The sequence below is a fragment of the Leucoraja erinacea genome, chromosome 6 (assembly GCF_028641065.1).
Source record: "Leucoraja erinacea ecotype New England chromosome 6, Leri_hhj_1, whole genome shotgun sequence".
In the NCBI taxonomy this organism is placed as follows: domain Eukaryota; kingdom Metazoa; phylum Chordata; class Chondrichthyes; order Rajiformes; family Rajidae; genus Leucoraja; species Leucoraja erinaceus.
The window spans coordinates 58903777-58923871 of NC_073382.1; the positions used below are offsets into that span (position 1 = coordinate 58903777).

At 39.1% G+C, this 20095-nt stretch overlaps 1 protein-coding gene across 2 annotated transcripts in view; it reads right to left on the bottom strand.

The window, feature by feature from the left end:
* Positions 1–951: 951 nt before the first annotated feature.
* LOC129698201 (neuronal PAS domain-containing protein 2-like) overlaps positions 952–20095 on the bottom strand; it is a 64102-nt gene continuing 44958 nt past the window's right edge. The window contains exons 11-21 of one of the 2 annotated variants that reach the window (XM_055637163.1): positions 18976–19123; positions 17585–17669; positions 16496–16625; positions 14415–14527; positions 12732–12782; positions 11461–11607; positions 9576–9701; positions 7157–7338; positions 3916–4008; positions 3158–3350; positions 952–2673 (exon numbers count right to left, since the gene is read on the bottom strand). In XM_055637163.1, the coding sequence (XP_055493138.1) occupies positions 2527–2673; positions 3158–3350; positions 3916–4008; positions 7157–7338; positions 9576–9701; positions 11461–11607; positions 12732–12782; positions 14415–14527; positions 16496–16625; positions 17585–17669; positions 18976–19123 (1415 nt within the window). In that variant the 3' untranslated portion in view covers positions 952–2526. The remainder of the gene's footprint in view (positions 2674–3157; positions 3351–3915; positions 4009–7156; positions 7339–9575; positions 9702–11460; positions 11608–12731; positions 12783–14414; positions 14528–16495; positions 16626–17584; positions 17670–18975; positions 19124–20095) is intronic. The other variant, XM_055637165.1, reaches the window with a different exon arrangement.

The window sequence follows — 20095 nt, forward strand, 5'->3', positions numbered from 1 at the left end:
ACCACTTTATCTACTTACGTTGCTACTTTCAGGGGGCTGCAAACCTGGACCCCATGATCCCTCTGCACATCAATGCCATAGAGGGATCCTGCTTGATTGACTATATTTGTAATTTGGAGAGAGGGAGGGAGGGGAGGATACTATTATCTTGTAATTGTATTCATAACATGGACAAATCACAAAGCCATTTTGGGTCAAGTTATCTGGTTTGTGCAATTTTAAGAATAACTTAAACGTACAGGAAATGCAAGCTCACTAACCATATAACAATTACAGCACGGAAACAGGCCATCTCGGCCCTACAAGTCCATGCCGAACAATTGTTTTCCCTTAGCCCCACCTGCCTGCACTCATACCATAACCTTCCATTCCATTCTCATCCATATGCCTATCCAATTTATTTTTAAATGATACCAACGAACCTGCCGCCACCACTTCCACTGGACGCTCATTACACACTGCTACCACTCTCTAGTAAAGAAGTTCCCCCTCATGTTACCCCTAAACTTCTGTCCCTTAATTCTGAAGTCATGTCCTCTTGTTTGAATCTTCCCTATTCTCAAAGGGAAAAGCTTGTCCACATCAACTCTGTCTATCCCTCTCATCATTTTAAAGACCTCTATCAAGTCCCCCCTTAACCTTCTGCGCTCCAGAGAATAAAGACCTAACTTATTCAACCTTTCTCTGTAACTTAGTTGTTGAAACCCAGGCAACATTCTAGTAAATCTCCTATGTACTCTCTCTATTTTGTTGACATCCTTCCTATAATTGGGCGACCAAAATTGTACACCATACTCCAGATTTGGTCTCACCAATGCCTTGTACAATTTTAACATTACACCCCAGTTTACAGAATTGATCAAAAATATGCATCGATTTATACTGCTGTCATTTTTGTGTCTTTATAAACTATTACTATTTATTACAAAATGATCTCAGACAAGAATGAAATGATTTTATGCATTTTATACAAAATTAGACTAAAATCCACTTTCAAAGAATCATTTATACAGAAATAACATATATTACATTATCTTTCTGCAGACAATTCCTTTCTCACATTTTACTTAGAGAATTTTATTTAACAAATACAGCATTAACAAAACATACAAATCAGAAAAAGTGTATGTTTCTGAAAATCATACAGCACAAAGTTTTTTTTTAATGTCCAGTGTTGTAGAATTGATGCTTTTTAATTATTAGTTGTTACATTAACAAAATGAAAACATCCCACAGGGCTGAAAGAATTTGGCCAAAGTATGTTCCTTAAATGTACTAACTTTGTTATTTACCACAGGAAATTGTAAAAGATATGTTCAATACATAACACAAACAGGGTTACATTGCAAACATAAAAGCTAAGCTTGTGCACAGGGTATATTTTTCTCACAAGGCTTGAATTCTCCCGTACTAAAATTTGCAATGCATTAACAAAATTTAGAAAAGGCATGGGGAATTACTGGCTAGCTAACTATATCTGCAGCAAATTCCTGCTATTGCAATTTTGATTGCAAAATTCCAATAAGATTGTATATTGGAAATGCTGGTACACATTGCCCATTGTTGAATAATCAAGTGATGAGACCTGGATTTCTGAAATGTGCTGATGAGAAGCAAAGTATTTTCCAACTGCAGTTATAAAATTACCATCAATATGTAGAAAATGTAACCACTGTACTATTTATGCTTGGACCATGCGTGTGAGCCGAGGAACAAACTCAATAATCATTTCTACAAATTCAAAATGCCACTTGTGTTTTAATACATTAGATGCAGTGGACGCAATCACTTTGTATTCAAATGATCAAAACAAAACTGAATAATATCAATCAAACATATCATTGTGACCCATAATTAAAAACTGAAAGAACCTTTCAAATGTGTCATTCTAATTCCACTTTCAAGGAATAGAAATGTAGTTAAAAAGTATGTTCTTATGATCCGTTTTGAAACTTTATATTTTAACATATTTTATAATTACAAATCCACCACCGATTTTCCGGCCTCCTTGGTTCCAGAGCCTTTCTGGATTATCCATTTTGCCAGACCAACAGAGGTCACAGCCTCCAAGAGGAGTCCAATGGTACTGGAACAGTCTGCCTAGGCTGCTGAGGTGCCGAGATACTGGCCTTCAAAATCGGTCACGGAAGTCTGCTAAGGGAACGGATCTGCCACCTTTGGTCAGGCTGGACTTCCAGAGCCCCTGCTGCAGGGGGAAAATTCAACCCGCCAATCGGCGCGGAAGTCCTAATGAGGTTGAGATTGGCCACCTCAACTGGCCTACATGCCACATTTTTGGGAGGATTTCTGGAAGGGGGGGTTTCAAGTGCGCTTTTGTAATTTTGTATGGATTAAAAGAGGTGCTGGACCACCAGTTGCCTTAAAATCCATGGTGGACCTTTCCTTACCACAAAAACAATGACAATTCAGCACATTAGCTGCTGATTCGTTAAACCAAAAGAATAAACATTGTGTTTATTCAGGGTTTGAAGTATATCTTTCATCATTGATAGATTGGTAGGTGAGTTATACGTTTGATGACTCAGAGAGGTGCTGAACCTGGTGTCTTTGCTGAGGTTGTGAATGGTATCCCATAATATCCTGTTGCTGTGAATAGGAAGGGAGTAAGAGCAGTTCTGATTGTTCACCTTGCAGGGAGCCAGATGTTTGTGTCTGTTGATAGATTAAAACAAATTCCTGATTACCAGATGTGTAATTAACCCAATTTATAATTGTACAACTGTACAAGCATATGAAACGTTGCCCTTTAAAACAGAATGTGTTGCAATGAACAGCACTTCAGAAATAGCAGACATAAAATAGTAAATAATAATTTAAAAATCTTTAAAGTGTAAAAGAGAAAAATGGTAATAAAAGCTGGTTGAAATCAATTGAAAGGAAACAAGTAGGGCATTAAAAAATGTATGATAATCTTAGCAGGGGGTTACAACCTTTGCCAAACATCATTTGATACAAAAGGTCACTGAAATATTATGTGCTCACGTCTTGAAATCGAGTGTGAACTCATAATCTCCTTCAGAGGTAAATAATAGCTTATGTATGGTGCAAAGAGGCATTCAAACTTATTGTGATCATCAAACCTTTAAACCCAGATACAGTTTGGTTTGTTTCAGCTACAAGATCATTAATAATTTACCTGTAAGTAGTGTTGCGGCTGCTGTTGTTGAAGTTGCATAGTTTGCTGAGAGAGGGATGAATGTGGTATAGAAAATCCTGGAGCTGTTATTATTTGACCCATAAGCACAGTATTGGAGACTATTGGCACACTATTTCTCACTGGCTGTGTTGACAAATTTTGTGGAACCTCCTGTTCACAATTTTGTGAGTACCTGTAAGAAAAAAATATCAACATCAACAGATTGTAAGGTAATGGACTAGATCACTTTAAGTATTTAAAGATGAAATCTTGCCAGTGTCATGGAACGCAATTCGTTGAATTGATTGGCAAAACGATGGCTGTTACTGAGCCGTTAGCTCATAGCCATTTCTGGATAATAAACACTTGATAATGAGTCTGATCCATCAGCTATTCTTTGTTTTCCTGTGCAACACTTATCTATCTGTGCCTTGCATTATCATCATTCATCATTTATGTACATTCCTGTCTTCCATCCTTTTAAAGACCTTTTTCCCGTTCCTCCACCCCTTTCAACAATTTCTTACTATTTCAAATATTTCTTGAACATAGCTAATAATTTGGGCTTTGTAAAATCAAGATATCAATTTCTCCTTCATACAGATATGAGCAATCAAGATCAAATTAGAAGTTTCTATAAAAATATTGGAATTCACATTTGCCCTAGACAAATGTCTATTGATCCAGATGACAGACACATATGAAAGGTCACAGAGGTTTAGCCACAATGGGAACCATGGCACTTAGATTTGACATACTTAGCTTGTTGTCCTGTGGTATTGAACTCCATGGGTTGTCTTGTGTGGCAGGTAATGGGCATCATTGGTTGAATAGGTTGACTCAGTAGCATTCTTTAAGCAGAAAACAATGTTATAATAGCTCCCATATTGTAGTCATTTCCTAAGTATGTTTTTTTTCCAGTTAGCTGCTACTTCAAATACAATAGACTGATAGTTGAAAACATGCATCATATTCTCAAATATTCTATCCACATATAGAAACTCTAGTTGATTAATTATGAGATCAAGCTAAAATAGGTTTGGTGAAACTGAGATTAGAGGCTAGTCCACTCATGCTGCAGTTAAATTTTTAAATGTTATGTATAATTATATTGCCGAGGATAAACCAGAGTAGATTTTCAACAATAACAGAAAATGCTGAGAAAAGCTCTGCATGTCAGGCAGCCTTTATGGAAAGAGAAACACTCAACGTATCAGGTCTGTGACCTTTTGTCAGAATTTAATACATTTTCACTGTAGTTATATCCCATTAATATGTAAAACGTGGGTGAAAATCATGTTTTCAGACATTCACATCTAGCACAGAAAGTCCCTGCCAAGAATGTCTGGAGTTTTAATATCAATATATTAACACAACTCAAGCAGAGCAGTAATGGAGAGATTTCCCAGATTTTATGTCAGAAATAGAAAAATCACAATTCGTGTTTGAATGCAACTCTAAAATTAACTTTTTAGATCTTATTTTCAATTGTTTATTCTTGCATGGCTTTTTTTTGGTTAAGCGTCTATGATATACGTTGCAATTACCATTGCAGTTGCATTGCAGTCACATTGTGTAAATAATTAGCAGAAAATGTGAACTGGGCTTAATACTGCCATGTCAAGGATAAAATGAAATAAAAATAACATGTGCTGTAAGCACAGTATAGTTAAACATTCTTGTCCCGCATTGATAGCTGCACCGATTAATTCTTCATTGACGAAGGTCAACTGACGTAATGAACACACTGAAAGGCAACAACACAAATCCCATTGACTTCTGCTATGCCAACTGCTTCTGAAAATGGCATCATATCAAATCAGTTTAAATTTATTTTGCAAAAGGCACATTGGGTAGCAAATGTTAATGGATAGGCAGCAGAACATCTCTTGGGATTGCACTTAATCATGATTCTCAAAAAACTCTCTTGATGCTTTTTGCTGAAATCTAATCCTGCAATTAAATCTGAACCAAGTGATGCAGGAAAAAAAAATGTTTCAACTATTCTCTTGAACTATTCTGTAACCAAATCAACAAGTTGAAAATATAACTCTTCAATAGGTTAACAAAGTGGAGAGAAGTGGGAAAAAATTATAAAGCATTTGACACAGAAGGTGGCGGATACATGCATCAAGTTGCCAGCGATGGTAGTTCAGGTAGGTACTATATCAACATTTAAAAGACAGGTACGTAGATAGGAAAGGTTTAGGGGAATATGGACCAAACGTAGCAGGTGGACCAGTGTAGATGGGACATCTTGATAGGCATAGAGAAGTTGGGCCAAAGGGCCTGTTTCCATGCTATGTACCTAGCAACCCTGGTTTTGAGTAGCAAATCATCGAATCACATCTGCCTTTAGTCAGGCTTATTTTAGGGTTTCCCTCTTTAAGGTCCCTCCTTCTGGGGTTTGTAAGAATGTCCAAAATGCAGGATGACATGGACAATTAATTCTCCCCCAAGCATCTCTGGCACTCGGCTCTTTAACCTATGTTTAGATAGATTTTTTTTTTTAATCATTTAAAAATAAATTGGATAGTTATATGGATGGGAAGGGAATGGAGGGTTATGGTCTGAGCGCAGGTATATGGGACTAGGGGAGATTATGTGTTCGGCACGGACTAGAAGGGTCGAGATGGCCTGTTTCCATGCTGTAATTCTTATATGGTTATATGGTTATAAAACAATATTTAGATAGTCCAAATACTGGCTGAAGGGCTGAATTTCCGAGTCTGGAGCCAAGGGGTCCTGGCTCAAAGAGTCGTGGGGATATGAAACTTCGTGAATGGGTAGCAGAGATCCTTCTCGCATTTGAGTCTTTTACCCAGAGGAGGGGAACCAAGAACCAAAGGACATAGGTTTAAGAAGAGAGGGGAAAGATTTAATTGGAACCCGAGTAGCAATCTTTTCCCACATAGGATGGTGGGTATATGGAAAGAGCCGTTAGTCGAGGTCGTTGAGGCACAACATATAAAAGACATTTGGAGAGGTATATGGATAGGAAAGGTTTAGAGGGATATGGGTGAAATGTGAGCAGGTGAGACCAGTGCAGATAGGACATCTTGGTTTGCATAGGCAAGTTGGACCGAAGGGCCTGTTGACTCTGTGATTTATGAATGAGTACTTGAAAATCTGTGACTTCCAGACTGTAACTTACAAATAGGGGCCAAACGTGCTAGTTTGTGTGGAAAAATATGATATTGTCAAATATTTAGCCACTTTAACCACACCTTGTTTTTAATGTATATTTTTTAAATATATACAAATATATATTTTAGAAAAACATATATCGTTTTATATATAATTATTTATTCGCTCTTAATTATATGCATTATTTAAGTCGGCTTTAGTTAGGTTTGCGCAACGTTGCAATTAATGAGACTTCATCTGTGATTTCCTTTGGGCCTAATTAATTATCTGATGATGGGGAAAAACAAGATAACTCTACTTTGGCCACTACATTATCCACACAGACACAAACATGGACTACAAAATGACTGGGAAAATGGGGAGCAGTGAGAAAAAAGACAGGAGGCCAATGCAGCTAAATGTGTGGAAATAATTGATTTGTTCTGCTCTCATCTATTGTGTCAAAGTAAGTCTATACCTGACCTATAAAAGACAACCCACCGCTGAAGAAAAAGGCTGACGTGGGGTAAATGCTGTTATTGAAAAATGTAAGCAGATGGTGAAAAACAATAGCCCATACAAATTTTTGACCTAGTCTGTGACTAGCTAAGGTCAAAGAGTTAAAATAATCTAGATTGCTTCAATTTTGGTCAGCTTGCAAATAGAATCATGGACAGTAGGAGCAGGAGAAGGCCAACTGTCTTGCTCCACCATTCAACACAATTGTGGCTGATCATTGGCAACAGTGACCATTTTACATTTGTCAAAGATTTCTTTAGCAATGAAAGGATGAAAGTTCTCACTCTGTGCTGTAAATCTCTATAAATATGTGGTCCATTGATTGTAATTCTAGAAAATAACAATTGTGTTTACCTTAAATGCCCATCTTGATTGAAGTTGGGACTTAATTGACCAACAGTGCCATCTCTCTGGAGCGTCATTGTGGGAGTCTGAGAGATCATCATGGGGCTGCTCAAGTGTAATGCCAGGTTACCAGATGACTGGTTGGAGAGGGGAGTGTGTATGATCTGTCCACCAAGCATGCTTTTAACATCCTGTAAAAAACATTTGGAGCCTTGGTTTTCTTGCCAAAAGAGATCATTTAATTCAAAATATTCAGTTTAACCCGATGGATCAGATTCCCGTGGTCACATATCTGGATCCCAAACACCTTGGGGCTCACTCCCTGTGATGGAGAACACATGAGCAGGAGTCAGTCAGCACAGTCTATTTGTTTTCTCCAGAGAAGCTGCCTGACCCACTGAGTTACTCCAGCATTTTGTGTCTATCTTCAGACAGCATAAACTGGTGCCCCACAATTAGACTTCCCAGATAGCTTACTGGCAGTTCATGATATCAGAAAGACTTTTCCGACAATCTAGAAACAGTGAAAATACTTTCAAATTATAAAAATTAAAAAAACACTTTTGAATAACTTATTTGAAAGCACAACTATATCATATCAACTAATTGAAAACATAATATTAACAGTTATGAAGTTAAAAAAAAAAATCTTTCCTTTATAATGAAAACTGGCAAATCCATTGAATGGGGTCACTGTTGCTATACCAACTGTGATGAGCATAACGTTAAGTGGTGCGTCCAGGCATGGAGCAGAAGGTTATATGGATTGATATCTGATCTCCAGGATGTTCCATACTTCTGCAACGCAGTGATAGAAGTCCATAATGCACTCTGGTATGTACACTTTAAAATGGCCAACAATTATCGTCCAACCTGCCTGAGTAACCATCAGCACAATCTGGCCGCCAGCCGACCAGATTGACATTTTTAAGGCATACAGAATATAACTTCATTCCATAAGAAAATTAAAAGTGCAAATGATTTATTTAATGAACAATCTAGATTTAATGTAAAACTTTATAAATGTTATACTATTATTAGTGTGTGTCATAACATGCATCTCCTGAAATTCCATGGCTTGCAATGCCATATTTTTATTCATTCGCACCACTGCAAGTCTACCAGATTGCTGAGTCTGCTCACTTGCCTAGTCATTCCATTCAAATTTACATCTTGAAAACAGATAACTCAGTCTTATTCTCTACGCAGGATTCTTCCCATTTTGTCCTACCGTTCCTTTTTTCCATCTTGTACTTATGTATTGTAATAAATCAATTTGCACTTTTTACCACAGTCTATTGGCTCCACTGTAGAAACATCAACATAAATCGTTTGTAAAGTGGTAGTAATTTTCTCAGAATGCAAGGACATTAGAATATAGCTCTAAACGTTGGGGATGCCAATCAGCTGCAGCAACGACTTGGAACGGAGTGATCATGTATGGGAAGTTCACTGTGAGGGTATTGCACCGGTCATTTTGGTTAACTTTTAAAGAATGCTTTCCATTATAGGATTATCCATAACTGAGATAAGACCATAAGGAAGAAGAGGTAAAGAAGGTGGGACTGACTGAGAAACTCTCCTCAATTTAATTGAGTGGAGAATTAATTAGCCTGGATGAATAGTGGAAACAAGGAACTGCAAATGCTGATTTACAAAAGAAGACACAGAATGCTGGAGTAGCTCAGTGGGTCAGGCACCATCTCAGGAGAACATGGCTAGGTGACGTTTCGGGTTGGGACCCTTCCTCAGACTCAATTAATTGACCTCAATCAATTAATTGCTGCATTCTTTGCTGTGGCAATTCTAGGGACAGGAGATTACCGTGCACACAGGGACAATGTCAAAAAATAAAAATTCTCCCAGCTCAAGATAGTATCAATGTACACCAACTCTGCCCAATACCTGAATCTCAGTCCTTCAAGAAGTCAATGATATGACCAGAATCTTTAAGGATATTATCATTGGATCTTATTGTTTCCTAGTCTCTTTAATTTCTCTGACATGAGCATGCACTTGAGAAAAGAGGCATCACATTCGTACAATACCAGTACTAATCTTCTCTAATGACTTTTACTAACATGCAAGGTAGACACAAAATGCTGGAGTAACTCAGCGGGACAGGCAGCGTCTCTGGAGAGAAGGAATGGGTGACGTTTCGGGTCAAGACCCTTCCTCAGACTAACATGGATTTTTTTTGGTTTTCTTCCTGCTCATGCTTGTACAGGGAAGTTTTATAATTTTACACGCAGAGTGGAGAGGAAATCCTTATTTTGTTCAGGCCTGTTGTTAGCCTCACAATTTGAGGAGTTTACAAAATTAATGGATTTGTAATGCATTTCAAGCATTTTATAGTGGTAAGCTACTAATTTAGCTTTTGTTACTTGTTCCATATGAATCTGTTACAAATACATCTAATTACTGGTACCTGTATCTGTTTATCATGAGGATCCTGGTCTTGCACCATAACGTCCATTTGTTGCTGTTTTTGCTGTTGTGACTCTTGGTGTTGCAATGAACCAACATTGATTGAAACTGGCTGTTGTAGGAATAACTGAAAGGAATAAAAGCAAGATAAAACATCTTTTTTTCAACTTAACAATGTTTGAATCTTATCTGCTGAATTTGAGGGGTAAGGATGTTTCTGTGCTTACACCGCAAAACCTCTGAAAAACTGGGAAAATATACGTTAAAAATATTGCGTAAGAAGGAATTGCAGATGCTGGTTTAAACCGAAGATGGATACAAAATGCTGGAGTAACTCAGCGGGACAGGCAGCAACTCTGCAGAGAAAGAATGCATGACATTTAGGTCCGAGACCCTTCTTCATTTCTTCTTTCCAGAGATGCTGCCTGTCCCGCTGAGTTATTCCAGCATTTTGTGTCTATTCTTAAAAATATTGCCTGATCAAACATTCAGTTCCTGGTGGCAGTTGCCTACGGTGATCTCAGCTGCTGCTTCTTGTGGAAGGAATCAGGGGGAATAAGTCACAGCCTCAAAAGAAGCATCTCCAAGGCAGACACAATATAGTGGCATTAAAAACTGCCACTGAGGAGAGGGAAAGCAAGAGATGGTCGTGGTAGGGTGAGGTGTGGATCATGCATCCGTTATACTGTTCCACCTTACAATCATCAGCGCAGATAGAATCTAATACCACAAGTTGCTCCAAGCCATTGTGAAACACAAAGTTTATCCCTGCGGAGATTGTAGCATGTATTTCTGTTATGCATAGCGACAATGAACACCAATATGTTATCTGCAATCTACAGAGCATTAAGATCTCAGACCATTGCAGACAACAATGTCACAGTATGGATCCTTTAATTTGCCAATTGCTGCAAGACTTGCTCCTATTATACTAGAACTAATAGAGTAGGTTGTACATTGTGGCAGTAGTTTCGAGTGATAAAGCACAGACGATAGTGCATGAATGACTGGAAAAGTATCAGCAGCGCTTAGATGTATCATATCCTGAAGTGCACAGTCCAAATTCACAATGGGAGGGTTTTCAATAGGACCTGGTGCTTAGCAGAGGTAATATGTGCCAAACAGACTCTTTGTGTGATCTGCAATAAATAAACTGTCAGAAATGGGTATAGTTTCAACACAAAAGTGTGTGCCCACGGAATAAAATAACATATGAGCATTTAATTCCATATCTGAACTTCAAAATAACTAGAACTGGAAGAGAAATTACCAATTCAAGGATTATGCATATTTTATTAATTTTTAGTCGATCAGTAGAAGCCTCTTTGCTTCTGTTTGTGGGCTTTTGTTTCCACACATCATTCATGTCTATACTCCAGTCCTATACTGAGAGGTTGCTGCACTTAGAGATACTCATGACTGCCTTTCATTTGAGAGGTTGAATGATATCCCCATCAGTGTTCACAAGTAGAAGTAAAACATTCATGATACTAGTTTGAAGAAAAGCAGAGTGATACACCCAGTGAGGGATATGGGCCAAAAGCAGGCTAATGGTAATTTGTTACTCCTGAACAAAGGGTGTTAGGGTCTTACTCTGAAACTCATGGATAAACTTCACGGATGTTTCATTTGGAGTTTCCATTCATTCACCTTTCTCCTTTCTAACAGCAGCAGGATAGCGAAGTACAAAGGAAACTCCTTACCCAATCTTCGTACTGAATCTAATCTGTTCTGATATATTATCTAAAATGTTATTATTTTCTTTCCTAATATGCAAACAAAAAACTCGATCTTGAAGTAGGTAAAGCAGATATAGAACAAACCACTGATCCAATAATGCACCGTTTATTTCACTACATAAATAATGAAAATGTGCGCATTTTCACCTGTAAACTTGAGCTATCCACCATGCACAGCTGTTCCTGAATTTTTTGGAGTTCTTCTTGTTGCCATGTGATGTTTGCTTGGAGAATACGAGTCCGTTGCTCTAACTGGCCCTTGAGCGATCGAATCACATCAAACTGTGCTGAGAACTGGGACATTGAACAATATATATTGTTTGAAAATGTTCATTATTAAATCTGATACATTTTATGTTAGGCAGCCACGTCACCAAGTACAATTCTCAATCTAGTCAGAAATAAGTAGAAAATACACATTCATAACTACCATTTACTCTGGCAAGCCATTTGCTTAATATCAAGATAGGATCTAAAAAAAACTGTTGTGGCTCTGCATGAGAGAACACCAGATGATATGGAGAGATATGGATCATGTACAGGAAAATGAGATTAGTTTAACTTGGTATCAACACAGGCCTCGTGGGCTAAACGGTCTTTGGAATTACTCACACAAGTAGGGAACATGATCTGAGTATAGAAGCTGAGTATAGAAGCTGGGATGTAATGTTAAAACTGTACAAGGCATTGGTGAGACCAAATCTGGAGTATGGTGTACAATTTTGGTCGCCCAATTATAGGAAGGATGTCAACAAAATAGAGAGAGTACAGAGGAGATTTACTAGAATGTTGCCTGGGTTTCAACAACTAAGTTACAGAGATAGGTTGAATAAGTTAGGTCTTTATTCTCTGGAGCGCAAAAGGTTAAGGGGGGACTTGATAGAGGTCTTTAAAATGATGAGAGGGATAGACAGAGTTGATGCGGACAAGCTTTTCCCTTTGAGAATAGGGAAGATTCAAACAAGAGGGCATGACTTCAGAATTAAGGGACAGAAATTTAGGGGTAACATGAGGGGGAACTTCTTTACTCAGAGAGTGATAGCGGTGTGGAATGAGCTTCCAGTGGAAGTGGTGGAGGCAGGTTCATTGGTATAATTTAAAAATAAATTGGATAGGCATATGGATGAGAAGGGAATGGAGGGTTATGGTATGAGTGCAGGCAGGTGGGACTAAGGGAAAAAAAGTTGTTCGGCACGGACTTGTAGGGCCGAGATGGCCTGTTTCCGTGCTGTAATTGTTATATGGTTATAAGGTGAGGATTCAAATAAAAAAGAATAAGAAATTAATTTAAAGCCATGTGTATATGTGATTTCATTCTTGTTTGACATGTGTATCAATGTGGTTGAACTCTATGGACAAAAGTACACTGGAATGAAAATACATTCATACAATTAAATCAAGTGTATTAGCTTACTAACCTGTGTCATTGATGAAGGCTGAGAGACTGCTGGCGCCTGGGGCAATATTGGCTGTAAAAGTAAATCAAGAGGTGGATCCAATGTTAAAAACAATCTAGATTAAAATAATTCTGATTGTTAATACAAAGCAAGAGATGGCTTTGTGGTAGCTACCAGTTTAATCAAAAACAGTTTTGGATTTTCTGTAAAGATAATTTGTGTCATCAGATATCAATATTTTGCAGGAAGAGCGTGGAGACATTATTGTCAGAAATAAACCTAGTAATTATCTAGAAAATAAAATAAAATGCAAGAGCTAAAACAAAAACAACAATGGTTGTTTGGATTTGTAATCTCAATATTTCACTGTAAATAATCTCTTCCCCATTTTGTAAGTGAATTGTGCCATAGATAATACACACGTGTCAACATAATGAATGCAATCTGAAATAAACCTGCACAATTCTCAGCTCAGGGCACATAACAATAAAATAAGGAAATTATTTGCATTTTTATGACACAACACTGTGGCCAGATATTTTTGGATGGTAAATAAGACAATTCTGGCAACTTACACATACATAATAAAGCTGGTAAATAGAGAGTATTTCATCATACTCCTGACTTGCAGATGGTGGAAAGCTTTGGGCTATTAGGACGAATGTCACTTGGCTGGATACCCAGCCTCTGATCTGTTTTTGTAAACCGCAATAGTGGCCGCCAGGATATGGGTGACTCAATCACTGTATTGTCATATAATATTTCCTATTGGACATGGCCACTGCCTGGTACTCTTTTGGAACAAATATTAATTGTAGAAACAAGGAACTACAGATGCTGGTTTACACAAAAGGACACAGAGTGCTGTAGTAAATCAGCAGGCCAGGCAGCATCTCTAGAGAACATGGATAGGTGATGTTTCAGTTTGGGACCCTTTTTCAGACTGATTGTAGGGAGGGAAAGAAAGCTGGTAGAGAAAAGATGCAGACCAAAGCTAGGTGGGTGCACGTGGGTGAGAGGGTTGGAACAATGGCCAGAATTTAAAACACAAGGTGTGAGACTTCACTTATCGGCCCATTCCTGATTATTGCCTAGGTCTTGCTGCATGCAATCATGGCATGCAAATCATGAATAGAATTGAATATTATGCAATCAGTGATCATTCCCATTTCTGACAACATGACAGAATTTAGATCATTGACTGTACAAATGAAGATAGTCAGGCCCCAGTCTTAAGTGGCTGGTCCACAAGCAAATCAGTATATCTGCTGCAGCCCATCTGACTAATCAGGGTGTCATCCAATGTCTAGTCTGGTGCCTTCCACTGGATATTGGAAACCTCTGTCAACCGACTAGATTGGAGAATCCTCACTGAAGCACGCAGAGCTAAACCAGGAAACGAAACAGAATATTTATTTCCATGTACAATCATTTAAAAAATAAAAGGTGAGATTGAGAGAAGGAAAGAGAGAGCTAAAGATGAAGAAAGAGGAAATTAAATGATGAAAGCACTCAGCACATCAAGCTAAATCATTTATTATGGAGAATGCTTTACCAAAGCATCAACTCTCTCCCCACTGATGCTGATTGACCAGCTGAGTGTTTCCAGCTTTTTGTGTGTTTGTTTTTATTACCATTTTATGTTTTGTAATAGCACTAAAGCATCAAATGCCATAAACGCTACAAAATAATGGCAAAACCCACCTGGTCAGTGACGGTGGAGTGTTGCAGTATTCCTGGATCGTGTTGCACTGCTGGTGGCGTCTGCAGGAGTGCAGACATTGCACTAGGCTCTGACAGCCCTTTGCTCTGTGTTGCTGAGAAAAGAGATGACAAATGACAAATAAATTGATTCTGATTCTGATTCTGAGATAGACAACACAGTTAAACTGTGAGCAATCACAATACTCACAGAACCCAGTGATTCAAGTGCATTCTAAAGGATCAATCCATCAATCAGTTTTATTTGTCATTGCACATAAAGTGCAAGTGAAATGAATTTGTCAGCAGCGGTACAATGATAAAGAACACACAAACACAATAAAAATGTAACACAAACATCCACCACAGCATTAATCACTGTGGTGGAAGGCACAGAAATTGGCCAGTCCTCCTCCATTTTCCCCCGTGGTTGGGACCTCAACCCTCCACAGCCATCGCTGCGGGCGTCCAGATGGTAAAAGGACAAGGTAAAAGTCAAGGTAAGTCCAGGATCGGCTCACCGGAGACCGCGGCTTCAGGCTGGTGTAGGCCGCAGGCCGGCGGTCGAAGATTTAAAGTTCACACCGCAGCCAGAAGCACCGCAGACTGCAGGGCTGGCGGTCTGGAGCTCCTCTCCAGGGATCCCTGGCGAGGGACCCCACTCCTGATGGTAAGTCGCCATCGCGCCCGCGGTAGAAGTTGGCCACGGGCCGGCATTCGGAGATTCTTCTTCCCCCGGGTCCCCAATGTGAGATCCCGGGCTGTAGACGCCGCGCCAGCTGGAGCTGTGCAGACCGCGGCTTCAGGCTGCCGGCTGCCGGCTGCCGTGGGCCAGCGAAACGGAGCCCTCCCCTCCAGCGAGCCCCAGCTCCACACCGAGAGTCCACGCTGCGCCCGCCGCTGAAGCCTCAGGCCGCGCCGATCCTTGTTGTTAGGCCACGGGGGAGGCGACCTGGAAAAAGTCGCCTCTCCGTGGAGGAGGCGACTAAAGCGGTTTCCCCCTTACCCACCTACACCACCCCCCACACAAAACGCACAGAGGAACATAAAAAACATACTTTAAAACATACTAAAAAAACAAAAAAAGTAGAAAAAAACGGACACGCTACTGACAGGGCGCCGGCTTGCAGTGCCCTCACCGACCTAGCTAGATGGTGTTAACTTCAGGACAGCAATCACTGTCATGAACATTTGCCTGCTGCCACAGGTTTTGGCAGCACTTGTAGTCTAAGACTCAGGGCAGAAGGCAGCATTGGTTGCTGCGATTAGGACCACTGGTGAGGGGTAGATCCTTGTGTGGGAATTGGAGAGTTAATGGGTTGTGGCCTGGACTGATGCAGCTGGGGATATTCAGGTCCAGAACTGATCGGGGATTGGGTCCAGAGAAGGACACAACCTGGGGATATTGGTCAGAGTGTTGGGAGATCATGGACAATTACGGGGAGTGTCAGACCAGGTGATGGGAGATCAATGTAGAGGGGGTATGGAATTTATACTGGGCTTAATGTAGTGGGATCCCAACCTGACACCACCTTATGATAACCCAGAAGTGCCCAACAATTCATAAGGTCATAAGTGATAGGAGTAGAATTAGGCCATTTGGCCCATCAAGTCTACTCTGCCATTCAATCATGGCTGATCTTGTCTTTCCCTCCTAATCCTATTCTCCTGCCTTCTCCCCATAACCTCTGCCACCTGCACTAATCAAGAATTGTCGCTACCAAGCACCACAATCAACTTTACTTTACACTACTTTACAAGTGTAACATGGGAACTGAGTTATTTTGTTATATGTTTAATACACCAAAACACCAATCAACCAGTCCACTTTCTAGAGTGATGGAAAATTAGCTGGAAATGGTTGCATCACACTTCACCCTACTATGTCAAATTTGAAGCAGGTGTTGCTGAAATAAATTGCTTTGTGATCTGATTTTGTAGCAAGTTCCTAAAGAAGATTATATTAATATTCCACTTTAATAATTAATGAAAAATATTAAAATCTATTGTTTTGACGCATGTTATAGATTTGATTACAGTTACCCACAAGGCTTTCCAAATAACAGAAGAAAAATAATACGTACATGCAGATTCTGACATCGAGGTACGAGATGATTTGCGTGAGGTCTGAGATGAAGAAGAAGGCGATCGGCTGCCAGTGAGCACTTCAAATGCTTTAAGGCTTTGCTGCGGGTCAGGCCTTGAGTCAGGTGCCTGCACAGAATAAAGAGTAATACAAGTGCGGAGAAGTTACTGTTTGTTTATTATTGTCATGTGTACTGAGATGTGGTGAAAAGCTTTTGTTTGCCTGCTGTCCAGTCATAAAAAAAGACTATATGTACATGAATACAATCAAGCCGTCCAAAGCGCAAAGATAAAGGATAATGGGTAGAACATTTAGTGCAAGGATAGGACATTGAGGTTGATTAAATCCGATTAACAAAAGTTCAAAGGTCTCCAATAATGTAGATGGGAGGTCAGGACCACACTCTAGCTGATGAGAGCACCATTCAGTTGCCTGATAACAGCTGGGAAGAAACTGTCCCTGAATCTGCAGGTCTGTGTTTTCAAACCTGTATCTCCTGCCTGATGGGAGAGGGGAGAATAGGGAGTGACTGGGTTGAGACTGTTCCTTGAATATGCTGGCGGCCTTGCCAAGGAAGCGTGAAGTGTTGATGGAGTCGATGGATGAGAGACTGGTTTGTATGATGGTCTGGGCTACATCCACAACTCAACAATTTCTTGCGTTCTTGGATGGTGATGACAAATGCAATGCAGAAGCTTTCGTCCATTAATACGTGCAATGCTGATCTTGCTGGTGAGGCGCTCATTGCTACATTGCCATTGAACAGATAGTGGTAGTGAACAGCCTTCACGAACTGCCATAGTACATGTGGTACTGTTCATCATGGTATGGAGTTCTGACTTGCTGGCATTGAAAACATGATCATATCATTCCAAATCAGGAAGTTGTGCAATTTGGAAGAAAGTTGCTGGCGACAGCATTCCCCATGTGCTTGTTTTCTTAGTTAGGCATTGTGGGTGTGGGAGCTTTTTGCAATTGATTGATAAATAAAATTAAATGTCCAACATTAGCATTTATGCAGAAGGATTTTTTCAAAATAGCAAATATTAAAAGCAGATTGGTTGAATTGTGTCAGCATTGTTATTACCTTTAGTGTTGCAGATGCATCAACCTCGGCAGAGGTATCGTAAATACTGATATCTTGTCGGCGCTGTGCTCGAACCTCAGCATAACTGTTGCATTTTAAGGTGAATAAAATGGTAACAGAAAAATAAAACAATGTATTGAACTATAAATTTATCTTGTAGAGTATTTTGTAATTGTATACAAAGCATATTGTTTTTTTTTCCTTTCAGAAGCCATGGTTTTTTATTTCAGGTTTATCTTTCATTTAAACTAATAATTCAATTTGGACAATGTTTTATTCATTTATGTGAAGTGGGTGTTGCTGGCAGAGTCAGCATTTATGCTCTATCTTTTCGTGTTATGGAGAAATTAGTGGTATGGTACTCTCCTGAACAGCTGTGGAGAATGTGCTGCCGTGATACTATTGGGAGGAAAGTTACAGCATTCAGACCCTGGGATGACAAATGAACACCAACATGTGTTGAAGACAGGATTTGTGCGACTTAGATTCGAACGCGCAAATGCCATTTTCCCACGTGTCTACCATTGTTGTCCTTTTGGGTGACAGAGGCTTAGTGCTGAGGAAAGAATTTCACAGAAGAGTTGGTAAATTGCTGCAGTAATTTTGTAGATTACAGTACTGCCACGATGCATCAAGGTTAAATGTAATGAATGTTTGAAGTAGTGGGTGTTGTTCGAATGGCTTCTGCGGTCCTGGATGGTGTCAAGCTTCTTTATTGTTGTTATCATCCAAGCTTGTAGAGTCATAGAGTGATACAGTGTGGAAACATTCGGCCCAACTTGCCCATGGCGACTATCATGCCCATCCACATTAGTCCCACCTGCTTGCGTTTGGCCCAAATGCCTCCAAACCTATCCTATCCATGTACCTGTCTAAATGTCTCTTAAATGTTGTGATAGTACCTGCCTCAACTACCTCCTCCAGCAGCTCGTTCCATATTCCAACCACCCTTTGTGTAAAAAAACTACCCCTCAGATTCCTATTAATCCCTCTCCACCCCCCTCAGCTTGAACCTATGTCCTGTGGTTCTAGATTTCCCTACTTTGCATTTATCCGATCTATTCCTATCATGATTTTGTACACTTCAATCTTAAACAATGTTGCAATTTCAACCGGAAATATAGATTTTGGTTATTTGGACCACATTTTAATAGGGAAGTAATTAATAAGGAATAATATTGAAGCAACAAAGATATGGTTTTCTGCTAGTCTCTTTGTTTTAATAATAGAATGTGAGGTTATTTTGTAGTATTTCTGGGAAATTCTTAAACATTGTATAAGAATTGCTTGTGATGTTAGTGGCTAGATCTATTTAACAAAATTTGTCTATTTTATGATTTTGCTAACACATCATACAGTTATTACACATTCCAATCCATTTTGTATCGTACCTCACAAGTGTGTGTTTGCATACAATGAACTCTGGTTTGGAGTTCCACTGATGATATGTGATGTAGTAGTGAGTTTGGAGCCAAATCCACTGTTGTCCTTTCGTTAGGAATCGATAGCAGCAAGATTTTCCTTTACCATACTGCATCACTGCAGAGAACAAAAAGCATTTTCCTCAAGTTTTAAAATAAATAATATTATTATTCAGACAAATCAACATTCCTTGAAACAGTATGTATCTTTACACTGTATTTCAAAGGCCATGTAAGTCTAGTAAGAGTACTTTCTTGCATTTTTTTATTTAGAAAAGTAAAAGATATTGTAGAAAAACTATTCTATTTTACATAAAACTATAATTTTCCATTATGTACATAAACCTACCAATTTAAATCTCCTTCACTAAAATGTTTCTATTGTTACAACTTTTGTGCTGGATATGTTTTTGTAAGAGTTTTATAATTGCACAACTATTTTTAAAACTTACATTATTTTTAATTAAATGTTTTTACAATCAGGATCCACGTTTGAAACTGTTCTAATGGGAATTTAAGTCATATTCACCAGGTTATTATGTATTTGTTCAGCCTCTGGATTAAAGGATGTATCACCAAAGGAAGTCATCTAGGACAATGTCACATAAAAAAAATAGCAAATTCAACTCCGGTATGGCTGGAAACTATTGCAAAGTTGTGCAATCTACAAAACAAGATGCTGCGGAAATCCTCTACATTACCAGCTGGTATTGCACATTATCTAGGATCTAGTAATTATGGATAACTCAGCAATAGCTCTCAGATGACTGTTAAATTGCACCTTTCAATGAAGGCAATGGGTGATATTATTGGAATGGTTCAGCAGTGCAAGATCCGGGCATTTACTAAGTGAAATAAATGTACATTAACAGTTTGCAATTATGATATACATTTTATTTCAATAGAGATCAAAGAGACAAAAAAATAACTGGAACTACTCAGATGGTCAGACAGCATCAGTGGAGAAAGAAACAGGGTTAATGTTTCAGGCTGATGGTCTTTAATCACGATGGGAAAACATCAGAAATAGAACAAGTTGCAGGTATGGCAGGTATGGCAATGTAAGGGAAGGTTTGATCGACAAGATCAG